The sequence below is a fragment of the Hyperolius riggenbachi genome, chromosome 8 (genome assembly GCF_040937935.1).
Source record: "Hyperolius riggenbachi isolate aHypRig1 chromosome 8, aHypRig1.pri, whole genome shotgun sequence".
NCBI lineage: Eukaryota > Metazoa > Chordata > Amphibia > Anura > Hyperoliidae > Hyperolius > Hyperolius riggenbachi.
The window spans coordinates 294,897,101-294,920,728 of NC_090653.1; the positions used below are offsets into that span (position 1 = coordinate 294,897,101).

At 54.0% G+C, this 23,628-nt stretch overlaps 1 protein-coding gene across 1 annotated transcript in view; it reads right to left on the minus strand.

The window, feature by feature from the left end:
- Positions 1–23,628, minus strand: part of LOC137527510 (collagen alpha-1(V) chain-like) — a 276,687-nt gene that overhangs the window by 6,162 nt on the left and 246,897 nt on the right. Inside the window, exons 7-8 of the mRNA XM_068248028.1 lie at positions 2,370–2,414; positions 1,615–1,734 (exon numbers count right to left, since the gene is read on the minus strand). Coding sequence (XP_068104129.1) covers positions 1,615–1,734; positions 2,370–2,414 — 165 coding nt within the window. The remainder of the gene's footprint in view (positions 1–1,614; positions 1,735–2,369; positions 2,415–23,628) is intronic.

The window sequence follows — 23,628 nt, forward strand, 5'->3', positions numbered from 1 at the left end:
CCACTGGCTTCCTATCCAGTCCAGAATCAGATTCAAGATATTGTGTCTGACCTACAAATCCATCCACAAAACCTGTCCAACCTACATTTCTGATCTTACTCAGAGATACACACCAAGCCGCTCACTCCGCTCCTCCAATGAACTTCGCCTGACCGTCCCCCGCATCACCCAGTCCCATGCACGCCTCCAAGACTTCTCAAGAGCCGCTCCGACACTATGGAACTCCCTACCTCCACCCATTAGGGCAGCCCCCTCCTTCAACACCTTCAAGAAGGCCCTCAAAACTCACCTTTTCACTCTTGCCTACCACCCCTCACAATTGCTCTAAACCCACAGCCGAACTCTGGTCCCCTACCTCTCGTGTCCCTACCTCTCCCTCTAGATTGTAAGCCTTTGGGCAGGGTCCTCACTCCTTTTGTGTCCTACCTGATCATGCACCTCTATTACTGTGCACCCATGCTATGCATTTGAGTGAACCTAACTTGCCTAACTCCATGCTCCCATCCAGTGACTGACTAAGCATTACCTTGTACTCATACTGTGCTGTGTGATCTCCATGCTCCCATCCAGTGACTAAGCATTACCTTGTACTCATACTGTGCTGTGTGATCTCCATGCTCCCATCCAGTGACTGACTAAGCATTACCGTGTACTCATACTGTGCTGTGTGATCTGGTTTTCTTGTATTCCTGTATTGTCATATTGCTGTTTGTCACCCCTAAATATTGTCTGTAACCTAAATTAATGTCCAGCGCTGCGCAATATGTTGGCGCTTTATAAATACAACAAATAAATAAATAAATAAATAAATAAGTTAGTAGGAGATAGGGTTCTAGTTGATAAGTTAGTAGGAGATAAGTTACTGAAATGTTGGTGATAAGTTAGTAGGAGATAGGTTACTAGGTGATAAGTTAGTAGGAGATAGGTTTCTAGGTGATAAGTTAGTAGGAGATAGGTTAATAGGTGATACGTTAGTAGGAGATAAGTTACTGAAATGTTGGTGATAAGTTAGTAGGAGATAGGTTTCTAGGTGATAAGTTAGTAGGAGATAGGTTAATAGGTGATACGTTAGTAGGAGATAAGTTACTGAAATGTTGGTGATAAGTTAGTAGGAGATAGATTTCTAGGTGATAAGTTAGTAGGAGATAGGTTAATAGGTGATAAGTTAGTAGGAGATACGTTACTGAAATGTTGGTGATAAGTTGGTAGGAGATAGGTTACTAGGTGATAAGTTAGTAGGAGATAGGTTAATAGGTGATAAGTTAGTAGGAGATACGTTACTGAAATGTTGGTGATAAGTTTTAGGAGATAGGTTTCTAGGAGATAAGTTAGTAGGAGATAAGTTACACAGTGATACCTTAGGAGATAAGTTACACGGTGGTAAGTTAGTAGGAGATAGGTACTAGGTGATAAGTTAGTAGGAGATAGGTTTCTAGTTGATAAGTTAGTAGGAGATAGATTTTTAGGAGATAAGTTAGTAGGAGATAAGTTACACGGTGATACGTTAGGAGATAAGTTACACGGTGATAAGTTAGTAGCAGACAGTTATTAGAACTTTTAATTCTTCATTTCAGCTCATTTCACAAGCAATCCTGAACTGGTCCACAGACTTACATAGAAAGCGGCGCGGTCTTCCGGGGAGTTACTCCACATCATGATAGTGGGCAGTCCGGGGGGGCCGCGAGGTCCAGGATTCCCCGTCACCCCCGTCCTTCCCATCGGCCCCGGATCCCCCTGACAAAAGAAACATTTTATTGCCTCAGTTCTGGGTTTTTGATGCGCATTTAAAAGAACATTTTCCATTAAGCTGTGCATAAAAATGTTGTGCAAATAAAAAGATAAACAGATAAAATTCTACTAAATACACAGAAACAAACAGCCTGTGATGGAATGAGGACTGGGCCCCTTTCCATGCAAGATCGCGCTTCCACCGCACGTTTTCCGTATTTCAGCGCCGTTTTCATGCATTGGCAGTTGTTTGCGAAGCGATTGCATTTGCGATTTTTTTGGATGATTCAGTTCAGAATAAATGAATACATAAAACTGGGATAATTGCCAGAGAGTTGCGTAGCAGCCGCTGGCGGCAGTTTTCATGCACTTCCATTAACTTTCATGCAAAACGAAACCTAGGCGCTCAGTGTGCCTTCCGAGGAAATCGCAGAAACAGGGCAGCGAGATTCCCAATCACACACAGAGAATAATTGGGGAATCGTTCACCAATCATACCCGTCACGAGAATCAGACTGGAGAACATACGGAGGAGAACAGCCCTAATCGATGTCAGCTCCACACATGGTGCAGATCTGATTTATGTACAACTAATCACCTACAAATTCCATACCCATTCCAATACACAATAATAATCATACCTTGTCTCCTTTCAGCCCAGGAAATCCTCGTCGGCCCTGGCAACCCTGAAACACACAGATAGATTACTGGTAGCAGGAGGAGAGATCACTGGTAGCGGGAGGAGAGATCACTGGTAGCGGGAGGAGAGATCACTGGTAGCGGGAGGAGAGATCACTGGTAGCGGGAGGAGAGATCACTGGTAGCGGGAGGAGAGATCACTGGTAGCAGGAGAAGAGATCACTGCTAGCGGGAGGAGAGATCACTGCTAGCGGGAGGAGAGATCACTGGTAGCGGGAGGAGAGATTACCGGTAGCAGGAGGAGAGATCACTGGTAGCAGGAGGAGAGATTACCGGTAGCGGGAGGAGAGATCACTGCCAGCGGGAGGAGAGATCACTGGTAGCGGGAGGAGAGATCACTGGTAGCAGGAGGAGAGATCACTGGTAGCAGAAGGAGAGATCACTGGTAGCGGGAGGAGAGATCACTGGTAGCGGGAGGCGAGATCACTGGTAGCAGGAGGAGAGATCACTGGTAGCAGGAGGAGAGATCACTGGTAGCGGGAGGAGAGATCACCGGTAGCAGGAGGAGAAATCACTGGTAGCGGGAGGAGAGATCACTGGTAGCAGGAGGAGAGATCACTGGTAGCAGAAGGAGAGATCACTGGTAGCGGGAGGAGAGATCACTGGTAGCGGGAGGCGAGATCACTGGTAGCAGGAGGAGAGATCACTGGTAGCAGGAGGAGAGATCACTGGTAGCGGGAGGAGAGATCACCGGTAGCAGGAGGAGAAATCACTGGTAGCGGGAGGAGAGATCACTGGTAGCGGGAGGAGAGATTACCGGTAGCAGGAGGAGAGATTACCGGTAGCGGGAGGAGAGATCACTGCCAGCGGGAGGAGAGATCACTGGTAGCAGGAGAAGAGATCACTGCTAGCGGGAGGAGAGATCACTGCTAGCGGGAGGAGAGATCACTGCTAGCGGGAGGAGAGATCACTGGTAGCAGGAGGAGAGATTATTGGTAGCGGGAGGAGAGATCACTGGTAGCAGGAGGAGAGATCACTGGTAGCGGGAGGAGAGATCACTGGTAGCAGGAGGAGAGATCACTGGTAGCGGGAGGAGAGATCACTGGTAGCGGGAGGAGAGATCACTGGTAGCGGGAGGAGAGATCACTGGTAGCGGGAGGAGAGATCACTGGTAGCGGGAGGAGAGATCACTGGTAGCGGGAGGCGAGATCACTGGTAGCAGGAGGAGAGATCACTGGTAGCGGGAGGAGAGATCACTGGTAGCAGGAGGAGAGATCACTGGTAGCGGGAGGAGAGATTACTGCTAGCGGGAGGAGAGATCACTGGTAGCAGGAGGAGAGATCACTGGTAGCGGGAGGAGAGATTACTGCTAGCGGGAGGAGAGATCACTGGTAGCAGGAGGAGAGATCACTAGTAGCAGGAGGAGAGATCACTGGTAGCGGGAGGAGAGATCACTGCTAGCGGGAGGAGAGATCACTGGTAGCGGGAGGAGAGATCACTGGTAGCGGGAGGAGAGATCACTAGTAGCGGGAGGAGAGGACACTGCTAGCGGGAGGAGAGATCACTGGTAGCGGGAGGCGAGATCACTGGTAGCAGGAGGAGAGATCACTGGTAGCGGGAGGAGAGATCACTGGTAGCAGGAGGAGAGATCACTGGTAGCGGGAGGAGAGATTACTGCTAGCGGGAGGAGAGATCACTGGTAGCAGGAGGAGAGATCACTGGTAGCGGGAGGAGAGATTACTGCTAGCGGGAGGAGAGATCACTGGTAGCAGGAGGAGAGATCACTAGTAGCAGGAGGAGAGATCACTGGTAGCGGGAGGAGAGATCACTGCTAGCGGGAGGAGAGATCACTGGTAGCAGGAGGAGAGATCCCTGGTAGTGGGAGGAGAGATCACTGGTAGCGGGAGGAGAGATCACTAGTAGCAGGAGGAGAGATTACTGGTAGCAGGAGGAGAGATCACTGGTAGCAGGAGGAGAGAAAACTGGTAGCAGGAGGAGAGATTACTGGTAGCAGGAGGAGAGATTACTGGTAGCAGGAGGAGAGATTACTGGTAGCAGGAGGAGAGATCACTGGTAGCAGAAGGAGAGATCACTGGTAGCAGGAGGAGAGTGCGCTGGTAGCAGGAGGAGAGATCACTAGTAGCAGGAGGAGAGATCACTAGTAGCGGGAGGAGAGATTACCGGTAGCAGGAGGAGAGATCACTGGTAGCAGGAGGAGAGATCACTGGTAGCAGGAGGAGAGATTACTGGTAGCGGGAGGAGAGATCACTGGTAGCAGGAGGAGAGATCACTGGTAGCGGGAGGAGAGATCACTGGTAGCAGGAGGAGAGAGCGCTGGTAGCAGGAGGAGAGAGCGCTGGTAGCAGGAGGAGAGATCACTGGTAGCAGGAGGAGAGATCACTGGTAGCGGGAGGAGAGATTACTGCTAGCGGGAGGAGAGATCACTGGTAGCAGGAGGAGAGATCACTAGTAGCAGGAGGAGAGATCACTGGTAGCGGGAGGAGAGATCACTGCTAGCGGGAGGAGAGATCACTGGTAGCAGGAGGAGAGATCACTGCTAGCGGGAGGAGAGATCACTGGTAGCGGGAGGAAAGATCACTGGTAGCGGGAGGAGAGATCACTAGTAGCAGGAGGAGAGATTACTGGTAGCAGGAGGAGAGATTACTGGTAGCAGGAGGAGAGATCACTGGTAGCAGGAGGAGAGATCACTGCTAGCGGGAGGAGAGATCACTGGTAGCAGGAGGAGAGATCACTGGTAGCGGGAGGAGAGATCACTAGTAGCAGGAGGAGAGATCACTGGTAGCAGGAGGAGAGATTACTGGTAGCAGGAGGAGAGATCACTGGTAGCGGGAGGAGAGATCACTGGTAGCAGGAGGAGAGATCACTGGTAGCGGGAGGAGAGATCACTAGTAGCAGGAGGAGAAATCACTGGTAGCGGGAGGAGAGATCACTGGTAGCAGGAGGAGAGATCACTGGTAGCGGGAGGAGAGATCACTGGTAGCAGGAGGAGAGATCACTGGTAGCGGGAGGAGAGATCACTGGTAGCGGGAGGAGAGATCACTGGTAGCGGGAGGAGAGATCACTGCTAGCGGGAGGAGAGATCACTGGTAGCGGGAGGCGAGATCACTGGTAGCAGGAGGAGAGATCACTGGTAGCGGGAGGAGAGATCACTGGTAGCAGGAGGAGAGATCACTGGTAGCGGGAGGAGAGATTACTGCTAGCGGGAGGAGAGATCACTGGTAGCAGGAGGAGAGATCACTGGTAGCGGGAGGAGAGATTACTGCTAGCGGGAGGAGAGATCACTGGTAGCAGGAGGAGAGATCACTAGTAGCAGGAGGAGAGATCACTGGTAGCGGGAGGAGAGATCACTGGTAGCGGGAGGAGAGATCACTGCTAGCGGGAGGAGAGATCACTGGTAGCAGGAGGAGAGATCACTGGTAGCGGGAGGAGAGATCACTGGTAGCGGGAGGAGAGATCACTAGTAGCAGGAGGAGAGATTACTGGTAGCAGGAGGAGAGATCACTGGTAGCAAGAGGAGAGATAACTGGTAGCAGGAGGAGAGATTACTGGTAGCAGGAGGAGAGATTACTGGTAGCAGGAGGAGAGATTACTGGTAGCAGGAGGAGAGATCACTGGTAGCAGAAGGAGAGATCACTGGTAGCAGGAGGAGAGTGCGCTGGTAGCAGGAGGAGAGATCACTAGTAGCAGGAGGAGAGATCACTAGTAGCGGGAGGAGAGATCACTAGTAGCGGGAGGAGAGATTACCGGTAGCAGGAGGAGAGATCACTGGTAGCAGGAGGAGAGATCACTGGTAGCAGGAGGAGAGATTACTGGTGGCAGGAGGAGAGATCACTGGTAGCAGGAGGAGAGATCACTGGTAGCGGGAGGAGAGATCACTGGTAGCAGGAGGAGAGATCACTGGTAGCGGGAGGAGAGATTACTGCTAGCGGGAGGAGAGATCACTGGTAGCAGGAGGAGAGATCACTGGTAGCGGGAGGAGAGATTACTGCTAGCGGGAGGAGAGATCACTGGTAGCGGGAGGAGAGATCACTAGTAGCAGGAGGAGAGATCACTGGTAGCGGGAGGAGAGATCACTGCTAGCGGGAGGAGAGATCACTGGTAGCAGGAGGAGAGATCACTGGTAGCGGGAGGAGAGATCACTAGTAGCAGGAGGAGAGATTACTGGTAGCAGGAGGAGAGATCACTGGTAGCAGGAGGAGAGATAACTGGTAGCAGGAGGAGAGATTACTGGTAGCAGGAGGAGAGATTACTGGTAGCAGGAGGAGAGATCACTGGTAGCAGAAGGAGAGATCACTGGTAGCAGGAGGAGAGTGCGCTGGTAGCAGGAGGAGAGATCACTAGTAGCAGGAGGAGAGATCACTAGTAGCGGGAGGAGAGATTACCGGTAGCAGGAGGAGAGATCACTGGTAGCAGGAGAAGAGATCACTGGTAGCAGGAGGAGAGATTACTGGTGGCGGGAGGAGAGATCACTGGTAGCAGGAGGAGAGATCACTGGTAGCAGGAGGAGAGATCACTGGTAGCAGAAGGAGAGATCACTGGTAGCAGGAGGAGAGTGCGCTGGTAGCAGGAGGAGAGATCACTAGTAGCAGGAGGAGAGATCACTAGTAGCGGGAGGAGAGATTACCGGTAGCAGGAGGAGAGATCACTGGTAGCAGGAGGAGAGATCACTGGTAGCAGGAGGAGAGATTACTGGTGGCGGGAGGAGAGATCACTGGTAGCAGGAGGAGAGATCACTGGTAGTGGGAGGAGAGATCACTGGTAGCAGGAGGAGAGAGCGCTGGTAGCAGGAGGAGAGAACGCTGGTAGCAGGAGGAGAGATTACTGCTAGCGGGAGGAGAGATCACTGGTAGCAGGAGGATAGATCACTAGTAGCAGGAGGAGAGATCACTGGTAGCGGGAGGAGAGATCACTGCTAGCGGGAGGAGAGATCACTAGTAGCAGGAGGAGAGATCACTGCTAGCGGGAGGAGAGATCACTAGTAGCAGGAGGAGAGATTACTGGTAGCAGGAGGAGAGATTACTGGTAGCAGGAGGAGAGATCACTGGTAGCAGGAGGAGAGATCACTGCTAGCGGGAGGAGAGATCACTGGTAGCAGGAGGAGAGATCACTGGTAGCGGGAGGAGAGATCACTAGTAGCAGGAGGAGAGATCACTGGTAGCAGGAGGAGAGATTACTGCTAGCGGGAGGAGAGATCACTGGTAGCAGGAGGAGAGATCACTAGTAGCAGGAGGAGAGATCACTGGTAGCAGGAGGAGAGATCACTGCTAGCGGGAGGAGAGATCACTGGTAGCGGGAGGAGAGATCACTGGTAGCGGGAGGAGAGATCACTAGTAGCAGGAGGAGAGATCACTGGTAGCAGGAGGAGAGATCACTGGTAGCAGGAGGAGAGATTACTGGTAGCAGGAGGAGAGATCACTGGTAGCAGGAGGAGAGATCACTGCTAGCGGGAGGAGAGATCACTGGTAGCAGGAGGAGAGATCACTGGTAGCGGGAGGAGAGATCACTAGTAGCAGGAGGAGAGATCACTGGTAGCAGGAGGAGAGATCACTGCTAGCGTGAGGAGAGATCACTGGTAGCGGGAGGAGAGATCACTGGTAGCAGGAGGAGAGAGCGCTGGTAGCGGGAGGAGAGATCACTGGTAGCGGGAGGAGAGATCACTAGTAGCAGGAGGAGAGATCACTGGTAGCAGGAGGAGAGATCACTGGTAGCAGGAGGAGAGATCACTGCTAGCGGGAGGAGAGATCACTGCTAGCGGGAGGAGAGATCACTGCTAGCGTGAGGAGAGATCACTGGTAGCAGGAGGAGAGATCACTGGTAGCGGGAGGAGAGATCACTGCTAGCGGGAGGAGAGATCACTGCTAGCGGGAGGAGAGATCACTGCTAGCGTGAGGAGAGATCACTGGTAGCAGGAGGAGAGATCACTGGTAGCGGGAGGAGAGATTACTAGTAGCAGGAGGAGAGATCACTGGTAGCAGGAGGAGAGATCACTGCTAGCGTGAGGAGAGAGCGCTGGTAGCGGGAGGAGAGATCACTGGTAGCGGGAGGAGAGATCACTAGTAGCAGGAGGAGAGATCACTAGTAGCAGGAGGAGAGATCACTGGTAACAGGAGGAGAGATCACTGGTAGCAGGAGGATAGAGCGCTGGTAGCAGGAGGAGAGATCACTAGTAGCAGGAGGAGAGATTACTGGTAGCGGGAGGAGAGATCACTGGTAGCGGGAGGAGAGATCACTGGTAGCAGGAGGAGAGATTACTGCTAGCGGAAGGAGAGATCACTGCTAGCGGGAGGAGAGATCACTGGTAGCAGGAGGAGAGATCACCGGTAGCGGGAGGAGAGATCACCAGTAGCAGGAGGAGAGATCACTGGTAGCAGGAGGAGAGATCACTAGTAGCAGGAGGAGAGATCACTGGTAGCAGGAGGAGAGATCACTGGTAGCGGGAGGAGAGATTACTGGTAGCGGGAGGAGATAGCGCTGGTAGCAGGAGGAGAGATTACTGGTAGCAGGAGGAGAGATCACTGGTAGCGGGAGGAGAGATCACTGGTAGCAGGAGGAGAGAGCGCTGGTAGCAGGAGGAGAGATCACTGCTAGCGGGAGGAGAGATCACTAGTAGCAGGAGGAGAGATCACCAGTAGCAGGAGGAGAGATCACTGGTAGCAGGAGGAGAGATCACTGCTAGCGGGAGGAGAGATCACTGGTAGCAGGAGGCGAGATCACTGGTAGCAGGAGGAGAGATCACTGGTAGCGGGAGGAGAGATCACTGGTAGCAGGAGGAGAGATCACTGGTAGCGGGAGGAGAGATTACTGCTAGCGGGAGGAGAGATCACTGGTAGGAGGAGAGATCACTGGTAGCAGGAGGAGAGATTACTGGTAGCGGGAGGAGAGATCACTGGTAGCAGGAGGAGAGATCACTGGTAGCGGGAGGAGAGATCACTGGTAGCAGGAGGAGAGATCACTGGTAGCGGGAGGAGAGATCACTGGTAGCGGGAGGAGAGATCACTGGTAGCGGGAGGAGAGATCACTGGTAGCGGGAGGAGAGATCACTGCTAGCGGGAGGAGAGATCACTGGTAGCGGGAGGCGAGATCACTGGTAGCAGGAGGAGAGATCACTGGTAGCGGGAGGAGAGATCACTGGTAGCAGGAGGAGAGATCACTGGTAGCGGGAGGAGAGATTACTGCTAGCGGGAGGAGAGATCACTGGTAGCAGGAGGAGAGATCACTGGTAGCGGGAGGAGAGATTACTGCTAGCGGGAGGAGAGATCACTGGTAGCAGGAGGAGAGATCACTAGTAGCAGGAGGAGAGATCACTGGTAGCGGGAGGAGAGATCACTGCTAGCGGGAGGAGAGATCACTGGTAGCAGGAGGAGAGATCCCTGGTAGTGGGAGGAGAGATCACTGGTAGCGGGAGGAGAGATCACTAGTAGCAGGAGGAGAGATTACTGGTAGCAGGAGGAGAGATCACTGGTAGCAGGAGGAGAGAAAACTGGTAGCAGGAGGAGAGATTACTGGTAGCAGGAGGAGAGATTACTGGTAGCAGGAGGAGAGATTACTGGTAGCAGGAGGAGAGATCACTGGTAGCAGAAGGAGAGATCACTGGTAGCAGGAGGAGAGTGCGCTGGTAGCAGGAGGAGAGATCACTAGTAGCAGGAGGAGAGATCACTAGTAGCGGGAGGAGAGATTACCGGTAGCAGGAGGAGAGATCACTGGTAGCAGGAGGAGAGATCACTGGTAGCAGGAGGAGAGATTACTGGTAGCGGGAGGAGAGATCACTGGTAGCAGGAGGAGAGATCACTGGTAGCGGGAGGAGAGATCACTGGTAGCAGGAGGAGAGAGCGCTGGTAGCAGGAGGAGAGAGCGCTGGTAGCAGGAGGAGAGATCGCTGGTAGCAGGAGGAGAGATCACTGGTAGCGGGAGGAGAGATTACTGCTAGCGGGAGGAGAGATCACTGGTAGCAGGAGGAGAGATCACTAGTAGCAGGAGGAGAGATCACTGGTAGCGGGAGGAGAGATCACTGCTTGCGGGAGGAGAGATCACTGGTAGCAGGAGGAGAGATCACTGCTAGCGGGAGGAGAGATCACTGGTAGCGGGAGGAAAGATCACTGGTAGCGGGAGGAGAGATCACTAGTAGCAGGAGGAGAGATTACTGGTAGCAGGAGGAGAGATTACTGGTAGCAGGAGGAGAGATCACTGGTAGCAGGAGGAGAGATCACTGCTAGCGGGAGGAGAGATCACTGGTAGCAGGAGGAGAGATCACTGGTAGCGGGAGGAGAGATCACTAGTAGCAGGAGGAGAGATCACTGGTAGCAGGAGGAGAGATTACTGGTAGCAGGAGGAGAGATCACTGGTAGCGGGAGGAGAGATCACTGGTAGCAGGAGGAGAGATCACTGGTAGCGGGAGGAGAGATCACTAGTAGCAGGAGGAGAAATCACTGGTAGCGGGAGGAGAGATCACTGGTAGCAGGAGGAGAGATCACTGGTAGCGGGAGGAGAGATCACTGGTAGCAGGAGGAGAGATCACTGGTAGCGGGAGGAGAGATCACTGGTAGCGGGAGGAGAGATCACTGGTAGCGGGAGGAGAGATCACTGCTAGCGGGAGGAGAGATCACTGGTAGCGGGAGGCGAGACCACTGGTAGCAGGAGGAGAGATCACTGGTAGCGGGAGGAGAGATCACTGGTAGCAGGAGGAGAGATCACTGGTAGCGGGAGGAGAGATTACTGCTAGCGGGAGGAGAGATCACTGGTAGCAGGAGGAGAGATCACTGGTAGCGGGAGGAGAGATTACTGCTAGCGGGAGGAGAGATCACTGGTAGCAGGAGGAGAGATCACTAGTAGCAGGAGGAGAGATCACTGGTAGCGGGAGGAGAGATCACTGCTAGCGGGAGGAGAGATCACTGGTAGCAGGAGGAGAGATCACTGGTAGCGGGAGGAGAGATACTGGTAGCGGGAGGAGAGATCACTGGTAGCAAGAGGAGAGATCACTGGTAGCAAGAGGAGAGATAACTGGTAGCAGGAGGAGAGATTACTGGTAGCAGGAGGAGAGATTACTGGTAGCAGGAGGAGAGATCACTGGTAGCAGAAGGAGAGATCACTGGTAGCAGGAGGAGAGATCACTAGTAGCAGGAGGAGAGATCACTAGTAGCGGGAGGAGAGATTACCGGTAGCAGGAGGAGAGATCACTGGTAGCAGGAGGAGAGAACGCTGGTAGCAGGAGGAGAGAGCGCTGGTAGCAGGAGGAGAGATCACTGGTAGCGGGAGGAGAGATCACCAGTAGTGGGAGGAGAGATCACCAGTAGCGGGAGGAGAGATCACTAGTAGCCGGAGGAGAGATTACTGGTAGCGGGAGGAGAGATCACTGGTAGCAGGAGGAGAGATCACTGGTAGCGGGAGGAGAGATCACTGGTAGCAGGAGGAGAGAGCGCTGGTAGCAGGAGGAGAGATCACTAGTAGCAGGAGGAGAGATTACTGTTAGCAGGAGGAGAGATCACTGGTAACAGGAGGAGAGATTACTGGTAGTAGGAGGAGAGACCACTGGTATCAGGAGGAGAGATTACTGGTAGTAGGAGGAGAGATCACTGGTAACAGGAGGAGAGATTACTGGTAGTAGGAGGAGAGATTACTGGTAGTAGGAGGAGAGATCACTGGCAGCGGGAGGAGAGATCACTGGTAGCGGGAGGAGAGATCACCAGTAGCAGGAGGAGAGATCACTAGTAGCAGGAGGAGAGATTACTGGTAGTGGGAGGAGAGAGCGCTGGTAGCAGGAGGAGAGATCACTGGTAGCAGGAGGAGAGATCACTGCTAGCGGGAGGAGAGATCACTGGTAGCGGGAGGAGAGATTACCAGTAGCGGGAGGAGAGATCACCAGTAGCGGGAGGAGAGATCACTAGTAGCAGGAGGAGAGATTACTGGTAGCGGGAGGAGAGGTCACTGGTAGCAGGAGGAGAGATTACTGGTAGCAGGAAGAGAGATCACTGGTAGCAGGAGAAGAGATCACTAGTAGCAGGAGGAGAGATTACTGGTAGAGGGAGGAGAGATTACCGGTAGCGGAAGGAGAGATCACTGGTAGCAGGAGAAGAGATCACTAGTAGCAGGAGGAGAGATTACTGGTAGAGGGAGGAGAGATTACCGGTAGCGGAAGGAGCGATCACTAGTAGCAGGAGGAGAGATCACTGGTAGCAGGAGGAGAGATCACTGGTAGCGGGAGGAGAGATCACTGGTAGCAGGAGGAGAGATCACTGGTAGGAGGAGGAGAAATCACTGGTATCAGGAGGAGAGAGCGCTGGTAGCAGGAGGAGAGATCACTTGTAGCAGGAGGAGAGAACGCTGGTAGCAGGAGGAGAGAGCGCTGGTAGCAGGAGGAGAGATCACTAGTAGCAGGAGGAGAGATTACCGGTAGCAGAAGGAGAGATCATCGGTAGCGGGAGGAGAGATCACCAGTAGCGTGAGGAAAGATCACTGGTAGCAGGAGGAGAGATCACTGGTAGCGGGAGGAGAGAGCACTGGTAGCGGGAGGAGAGATCACTGGTAGCAGGAGGAGAGATCACTGGTAGCAGGAGGAGAGATCACTGGTAGCAGGAGGAGAGTGCGCTGGTAGCAGGAGGAGAGATCACTAGTAGCAGGAGGAGAGATCACTAGTAGCAGGAGGAGAGATTACCGGTAGCGGGAGGAGAGATTACCGGTAGCGGGAGGAGAGATCACCAGTAGCGGGAGGAGAGATCACCAGTAGCAGGAGGAGAGATCACTGGTAGCAGGAGGAGAGATCGCTGGTAGCGGGAGGAGAGATTACTGGTAGCGGGAGGAGAGATCACTGGTAGCAGGAGGAGAGAGCGCTGGTAGCAGGAGGAGAGATCACTAGTAGCAGGAGGAGAGATTACCGGTAGCGGAAGGAGAGATCATCGGTAGCGGGAGGAGAGATCACCAGTAGCGTGAGGAGAGATCACTGGTAGCAGGAGGAGAGATCACCAGTAGCGGGAGGAGAGATCACTAGTAGCGGGAGGAGAGATTACCGGTAGCAGGAGGAGAGATCACTGGTAGCAGGAGGAGAGATCACTGGTAGCAGGAGGAGAGATCGTTGGTAGCGGGAGGAGAGAGCGCTGGTAGCAGGAGGAGAGATTACCAGTAGCGGGAGGAGAGATCACCAGTAGCGGGAGGAGAGATCACTAGTAGCAGGAGGATAGATTACTGCTAGCGGGAGGAGAGAGCGCTGGTAGCAGGAGGAGAGATCACTGGTAGCAGGAGGAGAGATCACTGCTAGCGGGAGGAGAGATCACTGGTAGCGGGAGGAGAGATTACCAGTAGCGGGAGGAGAGATCACCAGTAGCGGGAGGAGAGATCACCAGTAGCGGGAGGAGAGATCACTAGTAGCAGGAGGAGAGATTACTGGTAGCGGGAGGAGAGATCACTGGTAGCAGGAGGAGAGATTACTGGTAGCAGGAAGAGAGATCACTGGTAGCAGGAGAAGAGATCACTAGTAGCAGGAGGAGAGATTACTGGTAGCGGGAGGAGAGATTACCGGTAGCAGAAGGAGAGATCACTGGTAGCAGGAGAAGAGATCACTAGTAGCAGGAGGAGAGATTACTGGTAGAGGGGGGAGAGATTACCGGTAGCGGAAGGAGCGATCACTAGTAGCAGGAGGAGAGATCACTGGTAGCAGGAGGAGAGATCACTGGTAGCGGGAGGAGAGATCACTGGTAGCAGGAGGAGAGATCACTGGTAGGAGGAGGAGAAATCACTGGTATCAGGAGGAGAGAGCGCTGGTAGCAGGAGGAGAGATCACTTGTAGCAGGAGGAGAGAGCGCTGGTAGCAGGAGGAGAGAGCGCTGGTAGCAGGAGGAGAGATCACTAGTAGCAGGAGGAGAGATTACCGGTAGCGGAAGAAGAGATCATCGGTAGCGGGAGGAGAGATCACCAGTAGCGTGGGGAGAGATCACTGGTAGCAGGAGGAGAGATCACTGGTGGCAGGAGGAGAAATCACTGGTAGCGGGAGGAGAGATCACTGGTAGCAGGAGGAGAGATCACTGTTAGCAGGAGGAGAGATCACTGTTAGCAGGAGGAGAGTGCGCTGGTAGCAGGAGGAGAGATCACTAGTAGCAGGAGGAGAGATCACTAGTAGCAGGAGGAGAGATTACCGGTAGCGGGAGGAGAGATTACCAGTAGCGGGAGGAGAGATCACCAGTAGCGGGAGGAGAGATCACCAGTAGCGGGAGGAGAGATCACTAGTAGCGGGAGGAGAGATTACCGGTAGCAGGAGGAGAGATCACTGGTAGCAGGAGTCGAGATCACTGGTAGCAGGAGGAGAGATCGCTGGTAGCGGGAGGAGAGATTACTGGTAGCGGGAGGAGAGATCACTGGTAGCAGGAGGAGAGAGCGCTGGTAGCAGGAGGAGAGATCACTAGTAGCAGGAGGAGAGATTACCGGAAGCGGAAGGAGAGATCATCGGTAGCGGGAGGAGAGATCACCAGTAGCGTGAGGAGAGATCACTGGTAGCAGGAGGAGAGATTACTGGTAGCGGGAGGAGAGATCACTGGTAGCAGGAGGAGAGAGCGCTGGTAGCAGGAGGAGAGATCACTAGTAGCAGGAGGAGAGATTACCGGTAGCGGAAGGAGAGATCATCGGTAGCGGGAGGAGAGATCACCAGTAGCGTGAGCAGAGATCACTGGTAGCAGGAGGAGAGATCACTGGTAGCGGGAGGAGAGATCACTGGTAGCGGGAGGAGAGATCACTGGTAGCAGGAGGAGAGATTACTGGTAGCAGGAGGAGAGATCACTGGTAGCAGGAGGAGAGTGCGCTGGTAGCAGGAGGAGAGATCACTAGTAGCAGGAGGAGAGATCACTAGTAGCAGGAGGAGAGATTACTGGTAGCGGGAGGAGAGATTACCGGTAGCTGAAGGAGAGATCACTAGTAGCAGGAGGAGAGATCACTGGTAGCAGGAGGAGAGATCACTGGTAGCGGGAGAAGAGATCACTGGTAGCAGGAGGAGAGATCACTGGTAGCAGGAGGAGAGATCACTGGTAGCAGGAGGAGAGAGCGCTGCTAGCAGGAGGAGAGATCACTAGTAGCAGGAGGAGAGATCACCGGTAGCGGAAGGAGAGATCATCGGTAGCGGGAGGAGAGATTACCGGTAGCGGGAGGAGAGATCACCAGTAGCGGGAGGAGAGATCACCAGTAGCGGGAGGAGAGATCACTAGTAGCGGGACCAGTAGCGGGAGGAGAGATCACCAGTAGCGGGAGGAGAGATCACTAGTAGCGGGAGGAGAGATTACCGGTAGCAGGAGGAGAGATCACTGGTAGCAGGAGGAGAGATCACTGGTAGCAGGAGGAGAGATCACTGGTAGCAGGAGGAGAGAGCGCTGCTAGCAGGAGGAGAGATCACTAGTAGCAGGAGGAGAGATCACTAGTAGCAGGAGGAGAGATTACTGGTAGTGGGAGGAGAGATTACCGGTAGCGGGAGGAGAGATCACCAGTAGCGGGAGGAGAGATCACCAGTAGCGGGAGGAGAGATCACTAGTAGCGGGAGGAGAGATCACTAGTAGCGGGAGGAGAGATTACCGGTAGCAGGAGGAGAGATCACTGGTAGCAGGAGGAGAGATCACTGGTAGCAGGAGGAGAGATCGCTGGTAGCGGGAGGAGAGAGCGCTGGTAGCAGGAGGATAGATTACCAGTAGCGGGAGGAGAGATCACCAGTAGCGGGAGGAGAGATCACTAGTAGCAGTAGGAGAGATTACTGGTAGCGGGAGGAGAGATCACTGGTAGCAGGAGGAGAGAGCGCTGGTAGCAGGAGGAGAGAGCGCTGGTAGCAGGAGGAGAGATCACTGCTAGCAGGAGTAGAGATCACTGCTAGCAGGAGGAGAGATCACTGCTAGCAGGAGGAGAGATTACTGGTAGCGGGAGGAGAGATCACTGGTAGCAGGAGGAGAGATTACTGGTAGCAGGAGGAGAGATTACCGGTAGCAGGAGGAGAGATTACTGGTAGCAGGAGGAGAGATCACTGGTAGCAGGAGGACAGATTACCGGTAGCGGAAGGAGAGATCACTGGTAGCAGGAGAAGAGATCACTAGTAGCAGGAGGAGAGATTACTGGTAGAGGGAGGAGAGATTACCGGTAGCTGAAGGAGAGATCACTAGTAGCAGGAGGAGAGATCACTGGTAGCAGGAGGAGAGATCACTGGTAGCGGGAGGAGAGATCACTGGTAGCAGGAGGAGAGATTACTGGTAGCAGGAGGAGAGATCACTGGTAGCAGGAGGAGAGATTACCGGTAGCGGAAGGAGAGATCACTGGTAGCTGGAGAAGAGATCACTAGTAGCAGGAGGAGAGATTACTGGTAGAGGGAGGAGAGATTACCGGTAGCTGAAGGAGAGATCACTAGTAGCAGGAGGAGAGATCACTGGTAGCAGGAGGAGAGATCACTGTTAGCGGGAGAAGAGATCACTGGTAGCAGGAGGAGAGATCACTGGTAGCAGGAGGAGAGATCACTGGTAGCAGGAGGAGAGAGCGCTGCTAGCAGGAGGAGACATCACTAGTAGCAGGAGGAGAGATCACCGGTAGCGGAAGGAGAGATCATCGGTAGCGGGAGGAGAGATCACCAGTAGCGTGAGGAGAGATCACTGGTAGCAGGAGGAGAGATCACTGGTAGCGGGAGGAGAGATCACTGGTAGCAGGAGGAGAGAGCGCTGGTAGCAGGAGGAGAGAGCGCTGGTAGCAGGAGGAGAGATCACTGGTAGCAGGAGGAGAGATCACTGCTAGCGGGAGGAGAGATCACTGGTAGCGGGAGGAGAAATTACCAGTAGCGGGAGGAGAGATCACCAGTAGCGGGAGGAGATATCACTAGTAGCAGGAGGAGAGATTACTGGTAGCGGGAGGAGAGATCACTGGTAGCAGGAGGAGAGATTACTGGTAGCAGGAAGAGAGATCACTGGTAGCAGGAGAAGAGATCACTAGTAGCAGGAGGAGAGATTACTGGTAGAGGGAGGAGAGATTACCGGTAGCGGAAGGAGAGATCACTAGTAGCAGGAGGAGAGATCACTGGTAGCAGGAGGAGAGATCACTGGTAGCGGGAGGAGAGATCACTGGTAGCAGGAGGAGAGATCACTGGTAGGAGGAGGAGAGATCACTGGTAGCAGGAGGAGAGAGCGCTGGTAGCAGGAGGAGAGATCACTGGTAGCAGGAGGAGAGAGCGCTGGTAGCAGGAGGAGAGATCACTAGTAGCAGGAGGAGAGATTACCGGTAGCGGAAGGAGAGATCCTCGGTAGCGGGAGGAGAGATCACCAGTAGCGTGAGGAGAGATCACTGGTAGCAGGAGGAGAGATTACTGGTAGCGGGAGGAGAGATCACTGGTAGCAGGAGGAGAGATCACTAGTAGCAGTAGGAGAGATTACTGGTAGCAGGAGGAGAGATCACTAGTAGCAGGAGGAGAGATTACCGGTAGCGGAAGGAGAGATCATCGGTAGCGGGAGGAGAGATCACCAGTAGCTTGAGGAGAGATCACTATTAGCAGGAGGAGAGATCACTGGTAGCGGGAGGAGAGATCACTGGTAGCGGGAGGAGAGATCACTGGTAGCAGGAGGAGAGATCACTGGTAGCAGGAGGAGAGATCACTGGTAGCAGGAGGAGAGTGCGCTGGTAGCAGGAGGAGAGATCACTAGTAGCAGGAGGAGAGATCACTAGTAGCAGGAGGAGAGATTACTGGTAGCGGGAGGAGAGATTACCGGCAGCGGGAGGAGAGATCACCAGTAGCGGGAGGAGAGATCACCAGTAGCGGGAGGAGAGATCACTAGTAGCGGGAGGAGAGATTACCGGTAGCAGGAGGAGAGATCACTGGTAGCAGGAGGAGAGATCACTGGTAGCAGGAGGAGAGATTACTGGTAGCGGGAGGAGAGATCACTGGTAGCAGGAGGAGAGAGCGCTGGTAGCAGGAGGAGAGAGCGCTGGTAGCAGGAGGAGAGATCACTGGTAGCAGGAAGAGAGATTACTGCTAGCAGGAGGAGAGATTACTGGTAGCGGGAGGAGAGATCACTGGTAGCAGGAGGAGAGATTACTGGTAGCAGGAGGAGAGATTACTGGTAGCAGGAGGAGAGATTACCGGTAGCAGGAGGAGAGATCACTGGTAGCAGGAGGAGAGATTACCGGTAGCGGAAGGAGAGATCACCAGTAGCGGGAGGAGAGATCACTAGTAGCAGGAGGAGAGATTACTGGTAGCGGGAGGAGAGATCATTGGTAGCAGGAGGAGAGAGCGCTGGTAGCAGGAGGAGAGAGCGCTGGTAGCAGGAGGAGAGATCACTGGTAGCAGGAAGAGAGATTACTGCTAGCAGGAGGAGAGATTACTGGTAGCGGGAGGAGAGATCACTGGTAGCAGGAGGAGAGATTACTGGTAGCAGGAGGAGAGATTACTGGTAGCAGGAGGAGAGATTACCGGTAGCAGGAGGAGAGATCACTGGTAGCAGGAGGAGAGATTACCGGTAGCGGAAGGAGAGATCACTGGTAGCAGGAGAAGAGATCACTAGTAGCAGGAGGAGAAATTACTGGTAGAGGGAGGAGAGATTACCGGTAGCGGAAGGAGAGATCACTAGTAGCAGGAGGAGAGATCACTGGTAGCAGGAGGAGAGATCACTGGTAGCGGGAGGAGAGATCACTGGTAGCAGGAGGAGAGATCACTGGTAGCAGGAGGAGAGATCACTGGTAGCAGGAGGAGAGATTACTGGTAGCGGGAGGAGAGATCACTGGTAGCAGGAGGAGAGATCACTGGTAGCGGGAGGAGAGATCACTGGTAGCAGGAGGAGAGATCACTGGTAGCGGGAGGAGAGATCACTGGTAGCGGGAGGAGAGATCACTGGTAGCGGGAGGAGAGATCACTGGTAGCGGGAGGAGAGATCACTGCTAGCGGGAGGAGAGATCACTGGTAGCGGGAGGCGAGATCACTGGTAGCAGGAGGAGAGATCACTGGTAGCGGGAGGAGAGATCACTGGTAGCAGGAGGAGAGATCACTGGTAGCGGGAGGAGAGATTACTGCTAGCGGGAGGAGAGATCACTGGTAGCAGGAGGAGAGATCACTGGTAGCGGGAGGAGAGATTACTGCTAGCGGGAGGAGAGATCACTGGTAGCAGGAGGAGAGATCACTAGTAGCAGGAGGAGAGATCACTGGTAGCGGGAGGAGAGATCACTGCTAGCGGGAGGAGAGATCACTGGTAGCAGGAGGAGAGATCCCTGGTAGTGGGAGGAGAGATCACTGGTAGCGGGAGGAGAGATCACTAGTAGCAGGAGGAGAGATTACTGGTAGCAGGAGGAGAGATCACTGGTAGCAGGAGGAGAGAAAACTGGTAGCAGGAGGAGAGATTACTGGTAGCAGGAGGAGAGATTACTGGTAGCAGGAGGAGAGATTACTGGTAGCAGGAGGAGAGATCACTGGTAGCAGAAGGAGAGATCACTGGTAGCAGGAGGAGAGTGCGCTGGTAGCAGGAGGAGAGATCACTAGTAGCAGGAGGAGAGATCACTAGTAGCGGGAGGAGAGATTACCGGTAGCAGGAGGAGAGATCACTGGTAGCAGGAGGAGAGATCACTGGTAGCAGGAGGAGAGATTACTGGTAGCGGGAGGAGAGATCACTGGTAGCAGGAGGAGAGATCACTGGTAGCGGGAGGAGAGATCACTGGTAGCAGGAGGAGAGAGCGCTGGTAGCAGGAGGAGAGAGCGCTGGTAGCAGGAGGAGAGATCACTGGTAGCAGGAGGAGAGATCACTGGTAGCGGGAGGAGAGATTACTGCTAGCGGGAGGAGAGATCACTGGTAGCAGGAGGAGAGATCACTAGTAGCAGGAGGAGAGATCACTGGTAGCGGGAGGAGAGATCACTGCTTGCGGGAGGAGAGATCACTGGTAGCAGGAGGAGAGATCACTGCTAGCGGGAGGAGAGATCACTGGTAGCGGGAGGAAAGATCACTGGTAGCGGGAGGAGAGATCACTAGTAGCAGGAGGAGAGATTACTGGTAGCAGGAGGAGAGATTACTGGTAGCAGGAGGAGAGATCACTGGTAGCAGGAGGAGAGATCACTGCTAGCGGGAGGAGAGATCACTGGTAGCAGGAGGAGAGATCACTGGTAGCGGGAGGAGAGATCACTAGTAGCAGGAGGAGAGATCACTGGTAGCAGGAGGAGAGATTACTGGTAGCAGGAGGAGAGATCACTGGTAGCGGGAGGAGAGATCACTGGTAGCAGGAGGAGAGATCACTGGTAGCGGGAGGAGAGATCACTAGTAGCAGGAGGAGAAATCACTGGTAGCGGGAGGAGAGATCACTGGTAGCAGGAGGAGAGATCACTGGTAGCGGGAGGAGAGATCACTGGTAGCAGGAGGAGAGATCACTGGTAGCGGGAGGAGAGATCACTGGTAGCGGGAGGAGAGATCACTGGTAGCGGGAGGAGAGATCACTGCTAGCGGGAGGAGAGATCACTGGTAGCGGGAGGCGAGACCACTGGTAGCAGGAGGAGAGATCACTGGTAGCGGGAGGAGAGATCACTGGTAGCAGGAGGAGAGATCACTGGTAGCGGGAGGAGAGATCACTGCTAGCGGGAGGAGAGATCACTGGTAGCAGGAGGAGAGATCACTGGTAGCGGGAGGAGAGATTACTGCTAGCGGGAGGAGAGATCACTGGTAGCAGGAGGAGAGATCACTAGTAGCAGGAGGAGAGATCACTGGTAGCGGGAGGAGAGATCACTGCTAGCGGGAGGAGAGATCACTGGTAGCAGGAGGAGAGATCACTGGTAGCGGGAGGAGAGATACTGGTAGCGGGAGGAGAGATCACTGGTAGCAAGAGGAGAGATCACTGGTAGCAAGAGGAGAGATAACTGGTAGCAGGAGGAGAGATTACTGGTAGCAGGAGGAGAGATCACTGGTAGCAGGAGGAGAGATCACTGGTAGCAGAAGGAGAGATCACTGGTAGCAGGAGGAGAGTGCGCTGGTAGCAGGAGGAGAGATCACTAGTAGCAGGAGGAGAGATCACTAGTAGCGGGAGGAGAGATTACCGGTAGCAGGAGGAGAGATCACTGGTAGCAGGAGGAGAGAACGCTGGTAGCAGGAGGAGAGAGCGCTGGTAGCAGGAGGAGAGATCACTGGTAGCGGGAGGAGAGATCACCAGTAGTGGGAGGAGAGATCACCAGTAGCGGGAGGAGAGATCACTAGTAGCCGGAGGAGAGATTACTGGTAGCGGGAGGAGAGATCACTGGTAGCAGGAGGAGAGATCACTGGTAGCGGGAGGAGAGATCACTGGTAGCAGGAGGAGAGAGCGCTGGTAGCAGGAGGAGAGATCACTAGTAGCAGGAGGAGAGATTACTGTTAGCAGGAGGAGAGATCACTGGTAACAGGAGGAGAGATTACTGGTAGTAGGAGGAGAGACCACTGGTATCAGGAGGAGAGATTACTGGTAGTAGGAGGAGAGATCACTGGTAACAGGAGGAGAGATTACTGGTAGTAGGAGGAGAGATTACTGGTAGTAGGAGGAGAGATCACTGGCAGCGGGAGGAGAGATCACTGGTAGCGGGAGGAGAGATCACCAGTAGCAGGAGGAGAGATCACTAGTAGCAGGAGGAGAGATTACTGGTAGTGGGAGGAGAGAGCGCTGGTAGCAGGAGGAGAGATCACTGGTAGCAGGAGGAGAGATCACTGCTAGCGGGAGGAGAGATCACTGGTAGCGGGAGGAGAGATTACCAGTAGCGGGAGGAGAGATCACCAGTAGCGGGAGGAGAGATCACTAGTAGCAGGAGGAGAGATTACTGGTAGCGGGAGGAGAGATCACTGGTAGCAGGAGGAGAGATTACTGGTAGCAGGAAGAGAGATCACTGGTAGCAGGAGAAGAGATCACTAGTAGCAGGAGGAGAGATTACTGGTAGAGGGAGGAGAGATTACCGGTAGCGGAAGGAGAGATCACTGGTAGCAGGAGAAGAGATCACTAGTAGCAGGAGGAGAGATTACTGGTAGAGGGAGGAGAGATTACCGGTAGCGGAAGGAGCGATCACTAGTAGCAGGAGGAGAGATCACTGGTAGCAGGAGGAGAGATCACTGGTAGCGGGAGGAGAGATCACTGGTAGCAGGAGGAGAGATCACTGGTAGGAGGAGGAGAAATCACTGGTATCAGGAGGAGAGAGCGCTGGTAGCAGGAGGAGAGATCACTTGTTGTAGCAGGAGGAGAGAACGCTGGTAGCAGGAGGAGAGAGCGCTGGTAGCAGGAGGAGAGATCACTAGTAGCAGGAGGAGAGATTACCGGTAGCAGAAGGAGAGATCATCGGTAGCGGGAGGAGAGATCACCAGTAGCGTGAGGAAAGATCACTGGTAGCAGGAGGAGAGATCACTGGTAGCGGGAGGAGAGAGCACTGGTAGCGGGAGGAGAGATCACTGGTAGCAGGAGGAGAGATCACTGGTAGCAGGAGGAGAGATCACTGGTAGCAGGAGGAGAGTGCGCTGGTAGCAGGAGGAGAGATCACTAGTAGCAGGAGGAGAGATCACTAGTAGCAGGAGGAGAGATTACCGGTAGCGGGAGGAGAGATTACCGGTAGCGGGAGGAGAGATCACCAGTAGCGGGAGGAGAGATCACCAGTAGCAGGAGGAGAGATCACTGGTAGCAGGAGGAGAGATCGCTGGTAGCGGGAGGAGAGATTACTGGTAGCGGGAGGAGAGATCACTGGTAGCAGGAGGAGAGAGCACTGGTAGCAGGAGGAGAGATCACTAGTAGCAGGAGGAGAGATTACCGGTAGCGGAAGGAGAGATCATCGGTAGCGGGAGGAGAGATCACCAGTAGCGTGAGGAGAGATCACTGGTAGCAGGAGGAGAGATCACCAGTAGCGGGAGGAGAGATCACTAGTAGCGGGAGGAGAGATTACCGGTAGCAGGAGGAGAGATCACTGGTAGCAGGAGGAGAGATCACTGGTAGCAGGAGGAGAGATCGTTGGTAGCGGGAGGAGAGAGCGCTGGTAGCAGGAGGAGAGATTACCAGTAGCGGGAGGAGAGATCACCAGTAGCGGGAGGAGAGATCACTAGTAGCAGGAGGATAGATTACTGCTAGCGGGAGGAGAGAGCGCTGGTAGCAGGAGGAGAGATCACTGGTAGCAGGAGGAGAGATCACTGCTAGCGGGAGGAGAGATCACTGGTAGCGGGAGGAGAGATTACCAGTAGCGGGAGGAGAGATCACCAGTAGCGGGAGGAGAGATCACCAGTAGCGGGAGGAGAGATCACTAGTAGCAGGAGGAGAGATTACTGGTAGCGGGAGGAGAGA